This window comes from Helicoverpa armigera, chromosome 1 (genome assembly GCF_030705265.1).
Source record: "Helicoverpa armigera isolate CAAS_96S chromosome 1, ASM3070526v1, whole genome shotgun sequence".
Taxonomy (NCBI): domain Eukaryota; kingdom Metazoa; phylum Arthropoda; class Insecta; order Lepidoptera; family Noctuidae; genus Helicoverpa; species Helicoverpa armigera.
The window spans coordinates 686,435-698,555 of record NC_087120.1 but is presented as its reverse complement, the minus strand read 5'-3'; the positions used below and the strand labels follow the sequence as shown (position 1 = coordinate 698,555).

Genomic DNA, 12,121 nt, shown 5'->3' with positions numbered 1-12,121 from the left:
TACAACTCAGACTACACACTAGCAAGATAATTTACTATTACTTATGATAACATACATCTATACTAATAACAAAGAGGATTTTTTTTGTTTGTTTACTTATTCACCCTGAAGGCTGCAAAACTACTAAACGATTATAAAATATTTTACTGTTGGAAAGCTACACGTTTCTTGAGCAATATTGGTTATATTTTATCCCTGTACAGAAAGTAGTTCCTAAGGAACTGAAGTAAAACCACGGGTGAAACTAGTTTTTGATATAAATAAGGTATCTCCTAAATAAAGACTGCAAATAAAAGCTGACAGGTTGTTGAAAAGACTATAATAGAGACTCGTAAATGCCTTTCCCTTCGATAAGAACTCTCAAGAAAACTTTACGAGTTTTACAAATAGTTGTCGGTTTATCGCGAGTCCAGCCCTCTGGGTAAATGACCCGCGATTTTTCACCGGTATATTATTATGATGCCCTTGACCTTCTTACAAATTGTCTGAGGAAATATCGACGTTATTAATGTAGGATTAGGCTGGTTTTTTAGAATGTTATCATTTTGGATTAGTCTAACAGACCCAAAACTAGCAGGTACATACTTTCTAATCTTAGAGACTACTGATTTCAATAAGCAATTTGTAAGTTGATTTACTTACTAGGTACATTGCTTGATAGGTATTTCAGATGACTTTTATGAAGCCAATTTTGAAATCCTATCCCTTGTATAAAATTCACCATAAATATAAGTTATTGAAGTCAGCATCTATTGAGGGATTGTCACGATAACGTGTGATATTAGCAATTCTTACAAATATTGCCATATTACAGGACATTATCAGAAAGACGATGATGAACTTTTAATCTACCCATACGATTCTTGACACTAATCCATAAAACCTGTTTCTAATCATCTTAAAAGCTGTGTTTTTTATACTGAAAGTGTTACAAATCTAGCTGATGGCTCCGTATGTCTCTGCCATCGGGAGATAGATGCTGCGAGATCAGACGGCAGGTCCACGCGAACCAATTTATGTACCTCGGGGTCTGCCGTGAGAGGGGAGCGGGGGCGAGTTATGATTGAACCAACTTTGCAAAAAGGAGGTTGTGAATTTGTATGTTTGTATGTTCTACGACGGTGAGCAGTTTTAAGCTTGTGGCACATTATAGCTACACCGCAACAGCACGGCAGCAGCACGGCGTCGCCTCGAATTAAGACTACGGCTAGCTGCCAGCGCGCCAACCACGCGCTGTCCGCTCGCCGCGAGGTGTAAGCTTGCTGTCACCGCAAACTCAATATTATTTTAAGACGATTATGATTGATGTTATGATTGAACACGACGTAATGACGTTGTTTCGCTGCCGGCTCGGAGTCGGCGCGCAATCAGCACGCCGTCGGCGCGCTGTACGCATGAGGACCGGTCGCTTGCGGCACGCGGGCGGCGAGTCGAGTTGTGTGGAAGCGGCAAGCACGCTGACTGCTCGCCGTTGGCTTTTTCATATTGACATTACGAAATATATTATAATATACACGATTTAATGCTCTAAATTGAATGACAACTTAAATGCTGGTGTGGAGCCGTGCTGTTGCGGTGCTGCTACAATGTGCCACAAGCTATAGAGTTGCTGAATGTAGGCGGTTTCAAAAACTTTTACCATATTATATATCATATTATAACTGTAGTGAACGGTTCTATAAAAATCATATGGGTTTTTTTAAATAAACTTTTTGAATATCACCACGATATGAGAAAACTTTATTTTAAAAAAATCTCAAGTTTTTTTCATAGCATGGGAATATTTTTACTATATTTTTATTTAAAAAAATATTCATCAGATATTTTCATCTCGAACTTGATATTTTTCGCACCCTTCATATTTCAATTTCGTCTGTATTGCTGAATATTACAAATCAGAACCAAATGGAATTGTTTAAACCAATTAAAAACTGTTCAATCACAGTGAATTCTCAAGAGAATACTACGTAATGTTCGCATTGAATATTAAATACAAAATTTTCAGCTAACTTACCTACCTATGAAAATTCAAATTATTTCTGAATTCGTAAGGAAAAGTAATAATATCGTGAAAAGCTCGTATCTTGTGGAAAACCTAAGCAAACCCCACACACACCTGTTGTAGGAAAATATTGCGAGAAACGAGAATCGCTTAGCCATCGCTCCCGACTTTGTTTACAACGTGGAACGTACATTAGTCGAATTAGAAGTCCTATTTACACAGTGAAAGCCTTTTTGATTGGTTAAAACGGTTAAAGTAGGTATGATACACAATTTGTAGATTTCATACACTCTCATTTTCATTTTACCGAAATTTCGTGAAGAGTGTTCGGTGAGATGGATTTGAAAAGTAATCCCATAGTTACAGACACCAAATACCTAATATGTTTGTTACCATAACACACAAAAAGTACTTATTAGGGCAGTAATGTAGCTTGACAGAACAACAGCTGCTTTTTATACACGTGCAAAAATAAGCTCGTAAATAGAACCTAGTGTTTAACAAATAAAAGACAACCTTGTATCCAAAAAATTAGAGAGGTGGTTCATACAAAGCTAACCCCCTAACACAGATCTGTTTTTGCACCCCAGTAGCAAACTGGGGTCTAATTTGAATTTATGCTGGCAATAAATATTTTTGCTGCCTACAAAAGAGTTATTGGCCACAATTTATTATTCCCGTACAATTTTAACGGGTTATGTTTAGAGATAGATGTTGGCACATTTTTTGTGATTATCTCCTGTCGGAGTTTTTGCTGTAGTAGGGACATCAACAGTTATGTGATTTATAGGAAAGTAGGTTGTAGGTAAAGTTGTATTTGTATATCGTATAATATACAAGGTAAGCTGTTTATAGGCTTTTACCTTATGTAGATATATTATAAAGAGAAAAAAAATATTGATTGTTTTTGGGTAAAAGCTCCGAAACTACTAGACCGATTTGAAATTCTTTGACTGTTAGAAAGCGATACTTTTTCCGGGTCAGCTACATTTTATCCCGGTACGGATAGTTTGTACGTGACGCGGGTGAAACTGCGGGAAAACGGCTAGTTACATATATTTTCACCAAGTAAAATATTCACATAGAAACCAACCACAAATTCTCTAGAGCACTTAATAAAACAAATATTTGGTCTAGAAATAACCGTCGTAAGTAAAGCACTCAATATCAAACTATCTGCCGCAGCAGTTTCCAGATCAAACTATTACAACTACGTTATTATCTAGTTTGTTCGGGAAGCTTCCAGAATGTTCCCGAACGTTCCAGACTGAAGGTCAAAGGACAAAGGAACTCCTTCCCAAGATTTTGGGTACGGTCCATGGAGTGAGGAAAGAATGGAGATGACATAATGCACGTAAGTCAGACGCCTTCTTCGAGCTCAAATTCGTACATTCGTACGGAGAGCATGACTAAAACGATCGAATCGAATCTAACGAGTGAACCAACGAGGTGACAGGTTCTTTGAGACAAAAGTTGAAGATTTTTGGTAATTTAGTAAAAATGGGCAGGTTTAAAGAAGGACGAAGACAGTACCGTTCCTCGCCCTTCGCACACCCGCATGTTGGCGCATTTTCTTAGAAGATTTTCCGTTATGGCACCTCCGCCAGTCATTTTGTTCTCCATGGCATGGGTACGATAGGGTCCGATGTTAATGTAGTTGATATTAAGATGTGTATGTATGTTCGTAAATATATTATATTATATGGAAAGGGAACCAATGCCGTTGAAAGGAAAGTTTGCTTGTTATTTGTTCAGCCGTAAACTGGTTGTTTGGGTAGTTTAGAACCTGTTCGTTTGTTTCAAGTTTTGTAATTGACATTTGTTTTCTATATGGTGGTCGTAGTAATACATTATCTGTATGAAATCTCAATAGGTATTTAGACTGTTCTATGGAACATTCACATATCTAGCTAGGAGGTCCTTCAACTGCGAATGTTTAACTTGTTTTTGATATTTCAGTTCAGTTGCTAAAAATTTTCACACAGGCTGGTCATTACTTACGTCATAATAAAAATATATGAAAAAACTAAGCCCAAAACTACCCACAAAATTTTTTATAATTTACAGCGATTCAGCAAGTTTATAGAAGGGGGAGACATTTAAGTTATTCTAACAGAAGCCAGAAATAGGCCACTATTACCCGACTGGGGGTCTTAATGGTCAATTACAGGTGAGCCATGGGGAACTGACTATTGCTAATAACGAGGACTTCTGATTACTAATCCAGCTGCGAGAATCATTATTACGGTTATAATGATAGTCGTTAAATGACCGGTCGTTTGAGTAGTTTTACTGTTTCATATTGCTGTAGGATTCATACTTGATTGCCACGCGGGAGCGTTCGCATAATTAAAAAAATGACACGTGAAAAACAACCAAAAAGCGAATTTTGTAAAAGTGTTATAGCTAAAGTTATATTATAAAACCTGTTGAGTTTGTTTACGTATGTATTTGATTACTTGAACATTTTTCGGTTTTCTTAATTCTTTCAGTGCGGAACGATTTCCTTCGGGAAGCAGGTGGAAGCTAGTTTATAATAGTATGCGGCTGTCAACAAGAGAGCAACAACCCGTTTTTAATGACTGATAAAGGAAACCAGAGGCTAGAGACCAGTCTCTCATCATTGTCTCCCAGTAAATCAATCCAAACCGGAGATGAGAACCAGTGACCTCTCTCACTCAGGCATAAATTGTCCAGCCATAAAAAGGTATATCTGACCCCAGTTATGGAGAGAATATTCAAATATTCAAGCCATGATCTCCGCACAAATATATTGATGTATGGCCAACCCATAAATGCTGATGAAATAGGGTCGTATATCTACGGACCAATTTTAGATACTATGTAAAATTTATAACAGTCTCCGTCATTTTGTATAGTCGCTGCAGTCGTAAATCCTACGAGTTTATAGCTACAATTGTAAAAGTATCCTCCAAACTGAAGACTTTTTAGTCGGCCGACAGTTGTATCGAGCTCCTGACAAGTATCGAAATGAATGGTAGTACCACAGAATAAAGAGGTACAGTTGTACGCCAAAATGTCACTCACACGCATGTGCTCGATGCACGACACTCAGTACTGATAGCACCGGTAGCACCGGTGAAAGCTCGTCGATGCATATGCGTGTGTGAGTGACATTTTTACCAACGTTAGTAAGTAGCTTCAACCGTTTACAAGAGAACAAATTTAAACTATGGTAGTACGCACATACATACGTAGCAGTATACGTAGTAATCAGGTATTTGGCCGATATCAGACCGGCAAAAACTTTGATTGAATTTATGATTCCTGCCGACTGTTTAGTTTACAATGTGCAGGTACTCTAACAGAAACGGTTTTGAAATAATTTCTTGCGAAGAAAAAGACAATCATGATTTATCTGCAAAACGAAAATGTATTGGCTTTAACTGGTCAGCTTATTGTTGTATTGTGTGCATTGGCTAGGCGTTTTGTAACAAAACGATATTTGAAACGATTTCTCAAAAATAAGAAGGTTTTCAGTTATTATATACGTTTTTGAGATGGATACGATACGGCTAATGAATAACTGACTTCAACTATACGCACTTCTATTCAAGACTTTTTAATACAATAAACGTGTTAAAAAGGGTTTAATAATATGTCAATTTCTCCAAATAAGACATAAGGAATACATTAGCAAAGATACCACTTATTATACCCTTACCTGTGCTCCCACCATCCCAGTCTTCAGCCTCGGCAGGTCAGTGTGGGAGTACTTAGAGATCGACCAGGGTTCCACCACGGTCAGGTCGGTGTTCAGCTCAAACTCATTGATCTGGTTGCGAAGGAACTTCCTGATGTTCCACGGAAGGTCGTTGTGGCTGCAGGCAAGAAAAAAACCAGTTAGTCCAAGGGAAAATGTGTAAAGAATTTTATTTTTCACAATATCTAATTTTACGGTCTAGCTGTTAGAACAGGTTAGAAACGCCTTCCTCGAAGAAAAATCGTTATTCTAGATTCAAGATATTTTTATATTTATAGCATCAAGGTGCTTCTATGAATACTAGCGTTAAAAGGAATCGGTGAAAATAAATATGTTTATCCGTACTGGGTAGATTTTTTCGCAGCCAGTGTACAACCCAAATCAGTGTAAAATTCATGAACATTTCCATATTCAAAAGTTCCCGAGCCTACCGTCTGAACAAAAAACTTCTGAAAAAAGTATTTCCATTCGTACTTACACTTGCCGTAAGAAATCCTCATGAAATTCATAATAGGGGAGAAACAAAAACAATAACAATTTACGAACGTTGACCGCAAAATTTTCATTTCGCAATTTAAAGTGGAGCATTCTGGAAAAGTTTTTAAAGCTATATCTGGAATTTGGCAAACAGACAAACAGACGTTGCTACTGCATGCTAGGGTCTGGATACTGTACACGGTTCATAAGCGGAGCGGAGGCGACAGCGGTTAGGAGGTGGTGACTAATATTTCTATCTCATATCTGTGTAAGAAATGGGTTCTTTTGCCTTCTTTAGAGCACGTCAAAGTCTTAAGTGTCATTTGAACAGCTTCAGCAGTTGTCTCTGGTTATCAGAAGCGAGAAAGTTAGTCTGACAACCAGTGTCAACAAATGGTATCTTGCCGCCAGGGTTACTGGGTTGAGGAGGTCAGATAGGCAGTCGCGTGTAAAACACTGGTACTAAGCTGCATCTGGTTAGTTTTAGGTCTTGGAACCGACCTAAAGCAAGTTGGGAAAAGGCTAAGCAAATGATATTTCCTCATTTTGGACATTCGTGTCTAGCTTCGCGTTCATACCCGCTTTCTATGCGACCTAGCCTGAACTAGTTATTTATCTGGCTGTTGCTTTTGCCTTTTGTTTTTCACAAATAGAATAGTGGTTCACTTAGCAGTGAGTACGGATGACAAGCTTGTGAGACTTTCATGTTATTTCAATGTTGACAGTAAGTTACTTGCGTTTTCCGAACGGATTGCTTATTTATTTAACGGAAAATGTATCAAAGTGAATTTGAAGTAAGGAGGATTTATGGTTTAAAATCTTTGTTAAATACCTGCTTTTTATATTATACCTAAGTACGTAACACTAGTACATAATACTGCAACGAATTTTAGTCGTGAGTTATAATAATTGCCAACACTTTCGTAAACTTTCTGCGCAAGTTTCTGAGTGTATATACATATATGTATGTATTACTTATTTATGGACAAACGGCTAAACGGACTTTAATGAAACTTGGCAATAACATAATTTATTTACAAATCAAAATAACACGTAGGCTACTTTTCAACCAGGCGCGGGAAGTATTACACACAGGAAGCGGGTAAAACCCGTGGCGGAAGCTAGTAATATCGTATGTTTTACCTCAGCCATTGTTCCTACCACCATAATAAAGCGAGTACCTCCCCCTTCACCCCTCACCCTGCTGGCACCCCTTAAGTGTACGTCGTAATTATAGTTAATGCGGTTACGGAGTTACGTGTAAACAGACTATGTTTAATGTATTAGTTTTGTAGTTCAGGTGCGTTAGAAACTTTGTAGTATAATGAACACATCGTTAGTGTGGGTGCTATATTTTTGTGATTTTAAAATGCATTATCTTGATTGATGAATTGCGTGTTCAATGCAGCTGTAAAATTCTATAAGCACTATGAATACGAATAACAAAGCCTCTAGTATTATCTAGAACGGACAGGTTTAAGTCTAGTAGTTGCTTTGCTGATCATAATTGATTATGCCAACAGCGTGGTGTATAAACCTCACATCTTTGGGAAGCTGGCAACTGTTTATGCCGTTTGTTTGTACGTAAGTTCATAGTACTTATCTGCATCATAATTAAACTTTTTATCATCGTACCACTAAAAACAGGCCTCCTGTCATACATACAAGGAATCAGCTTTAATCACCACACCTGCTCAAAGCTGGTAGATCATCTTTGCTGATGATGACTTACCCGTCAGTCAAAGGAACTTCTTCCAAGATCTGCTTAGCAATCTCGAGCCTCTCACGGTCGTACGAAGCGGCGGCTACCACAGCTATGATGGCCAGGAGTAGGCAGGCCACCGACCGACGCTCACACGGGTTTATCATCCTTGCTGTAAAGAAAAATATTTTTATAATAATATGTCGAAGAAACATTGTTCTAAACGACATCGTCAATAGTGGTCGCAGGATTAGTGGGCGTCTTTGGGGTAGAATGCTAGCACAGAATACAATGTCCACAGTTTCACACTTAACACACAATTTATTATCACTTGACACTAAAGTCTAAAGGAAAATGATGAATTATGACCAAGCAGCGAGTTCAAGGCTCCAATCTCTCTTTGAATATATTTTCTGCGCAACACCATGCAACAATTCGCCATAATGCAACTCAATCATGTTCCCGCTCAAAATAACGTCACATCAAGAACTGTCATAGACAAGATGGCGCCTCGACCCCGCTGAGGCATATCCTCGGCTCTGATTGGTCAATCATTAACACACTCCAATTATGAATTTTAAAAGGAAATCTCATAGCTTTCTCCGATATGTATAAGTAACGGGTGATTTTTTAAGAGGTATAGGATTTGATTTTCAAAAAGAACACAAAAAATTTGAAAAATTGGATGAAATCTTTATTGGAATCGACAGAACGATCAATATAATTTAATGTTTGAAGATAATTTCATGCAAATGCTGGCCGCGGCTCCGGTTTAGATGGCCCATTCGCAAGGCCCAATTTCGGCACACTCTCTCCAACATATCAGCCGGTATATTACGAATAAATGCTTCAATATTGGCTCCCAGTGCGTCAATCGTTGCTGGTTTATCCCTGTAGACATGAGCCTTAACATGGCTCCACAAGAAATAGTCCAAAGGCGTTAGATCACATGATCTAAGTAGGCGGAAAATTGACGGGCCCAAAACGTGAGATAAACTGTTCACCGATTATCACTCAATTAGGCCATTGTTTCGCGTTCCGTGTGGCATGTGGTACCGTCTTGTTGATACCACATGTCAGGCATGTCCAATTCTTCCATTTTGGGCAAAAAAAATCGCCAATCATCCCACGGTAGCGCTCGCCATTCACAGTAACGTTTCGGCCATTGTCGTCTTTGATAGTAAAATTCAATAATATGCAAGCGTTGTTCGTTCGTAAGTCGATTCATGGTTAAATTATAGACCATACTGAACAAGTTTGACAATGATACAAGATAAAATTCACGCGTGATCTGCTAAAAAGAGTGTTGCCAAAAAGATACCAGCTAAAAAATCATTAGCCTGTTAATGGCCTGTAAATAAAGGCGTTATGAGATAACATAGGAAATCCTGTAATATATAATTGGACAAGCCTTTTCAACTATGTAAGGTGTTTTAGATGAAAAAAAAAGAATTTAATTTAGACTTTTACAAGCGAATTATGGAATTCTACCCTCTGAAAATAAAATAATGATGATCACAAAGACTACGTAAGAAATATTGGGCTGATACCAAAACTGACAAAAATCGGGGAGTACCTAGTAGATAAGATAGATATTACTTCCAGATAATAATATCTGTCCAAGGCATGGTACTTATTTTAGATAACCCTTTAACATAAACAAGCACAACCAGCTAAGCTGGATCTCAGTGTGGAAAAGCCCATATCTATGCTTTAAAGGCTCTGCACGAATATGACCTCAATTTATTCAGAAGCTGAGTAACGTGACAAGTATTCATTTGTTTTAACCTCATATTTTTATGTTTATTTTATTACAAAACTAGGTTAACTCTTTGTTAACTGTTTATAATTGAGTGCACATGGGCAAACTGAATTTGTACATAGAACTCTTATTAATTAAATGCAAATATAATTTGTGTATTCCAATTTTTATATGAGTGTAGATTCGTTCAGAACTGAAATACAAATAACTCATTTAAACGCATAATATGAAGCTATGTTCTGCCTAGCCAGCCTCGTATTCACTATATAATATAGGTACTTAACAGCGATCAAATTTATTTAATACCCAATCGTGTCCAAAGCAAACCAACTGAAACATAATCAATGTTTCCCTTTTCACTAAACGCCAGCAATAAATCCGTGTAACACACCACAACACAGGAACTTTCACACTCAAATCCCCGAAGGCCAAAAGTGTCCTTAATCACCATTCCTAAATAACTAACGCGATTTCACAGAACCTCACAAAACACTCCACAGGTACATACTCACTTCACATGTCACAAACAGGTCACAGAGAGGGAGACAAGCATGAACTCGCCACGTGAGGGAAAGTGTGGCGAATATTGTGACGGCGACCAGGTAATCCCGAGCTTGTACGGAATATATAATACCGGTCTAACAAGGGGGCTTTAAAAGTAATTAAAATGCTCCTGTAGATTATCTTTTTGCGAGAAATTGTCTCGTACCGGATTACTGAGTGATATACTAGGGCGGACCCTTTTCACTTTCATTTTTTAATGAGTTTCCATGTATTTTCGGAGGGTACGTAATTTACGGTGGATGAAACTACAAAGGAGATTAGATGATGACTACATTATTGAGAAAGATTTCCAAGAAAATGTTTCTACGTGCAAGCGATAGATCTGTATGCTTATAGGTATGTTGACGAGGTGTCAGTGTGTTGTGGCTGTGTGACGAACGGAATTTGTAAGAAGGCAAGCTTATAGCCATGTTGCAGCATCTGGATAAAATATAGCCAACAGACTTCCTCAATAAATGTACTATGTAAACTTTACGAATCGGTCCAGCAGTTCCTGAGATAAGCACGTCCAAGCTAACCAAAAATCGTTATTATTTAAAAAAATCTAGACATTATCCCAATCACAGATAAAAAGAACAGCAATGTACGTACATAATTACATGAACAGCCCATTTGGCTACACTATCAAACGTTCCCAATAAAGCGTAACCACTCCCAACATTACCATAGAATTAAGAATCAAATGTATTCGCATTCATCCGTTGTCTAAGTAGACTGTTGGCAGCAACCCCACAGATCTGTGCTCGAGTGACTCATTACCGAGGCTAATTAAGTCTTTAAAGTAATTACGGAATAAGAAAAAGTAAGACTTAAATGTAGACGTTTGTTTTTGTAAGGGAAGCTTGTATGAGGAAAATGAAATATGTTTAGTAATTATGGTCGGGTCTGTGCAGTCGTTTACCGTAATCCTCATTAGTTTGTATTTTTTTTGGTGAAAGTACAGGTATTCTGTTTGTTTGTTTATAATGATATAAGTGGTTGCATAGACCAATTAACGTTGTTTTGTTATGGAAACTGATTGAACGTGAGATTTCTCAAACTAGCTTCCTTACGACATTAATATAAAAAGTAATATGAAAGCAACCTGTCTGTGTAAGTGTGGTTTCACGAAAACCTATCTATTTCGAGACATATTTTTTAAATAAATATCTCAGTATTACATTGTCATCACAGAAAACAACAAGACTTTACAGACCTACATACATTACAGGACCTTATCTGTATTTACAAACATAAAATGCGTGTTATTGATTAGGACTACGTAAGCCGATTTTTATCGACATCGACGACTGTCCCTTTATTCACATTTTACGATACCCATTGGTAACATTGAAAGTACCCTTTTGTCCCAACGTTGAAATAAGACGCAAAATATTGTAAAACCTACCTATATACTCGTATATAGTGTCTAACTTGCTATAGTGTCACAAAGTGCGATACTTTTGTTAAATTTCTCGAGTAATACATTAAAAGCAACGATGACTGACTCTTACACCGTACTGAGGAAAGTTTAAAAAATATGTCTTTGTATTTCAAATATTTTAAAATCATGAAATAAATATTTTTAGTGAAATAACGTCTGTTTTAATCAAAAAATATCGAATTAGATACCTGGCAAGTTATAATGTAATTTAAAATTTCACCATCATTCATAGTTTTCGAAAGCACTAAAACTTCAAAATACTAAATATCTTATTTTTAAACTTCGAAAAGTAAGAAGAATATCAAAAGTTACTTATCGCATAAAATATTCTCAATCGTCGCAGTTACTCGGGTAACTTTGCTGAACAAGTTTCTGTATACTTTCCAAGAAAACATTCGAGAGGTTTGAGGAGATAGCCAAAATTTGTAACTAACATAGATACTTTATAGACTGGTGTGAATACTTTA

At 37.2% G+C, this 12,121-nt stretch overlaps 1 protein-coding gene across 4 annotated transcripts in view; it reads right to left on the bottom strand.

Moving 5' to 3' along the window:
* The window catches only part of LOC110376550 (dipeptidase 1), a 149,395-nt gene that overhangs the window by 70,897 nt on the left and 66,377 nt on the right, over nt 1-12,121 (bottom strand). For all 4 annotated transcript variants that reach the window (XR_010276557.1, XM_064035116.1, XM_064035170.1 and 1 more), the window contains 2 exons: nt 7,936-8,077; nt 5,688-5,844 (listed from right to left, as the gene is read on the bottom strand). Coding sequence is in view for 3 of the 4 variants with exons in the window: in XM_064035116.1 (XP_063891186.1) it covers nt 5,688-5,844; nt 7,936-8,077 (299 nt within the window). In the remaining variant the exon portion in view is untranslated. The remainder of the gene's footprint in view (nt 1-5,687; nt 5,845-7,935; nt 8,078-12,121) is intronic.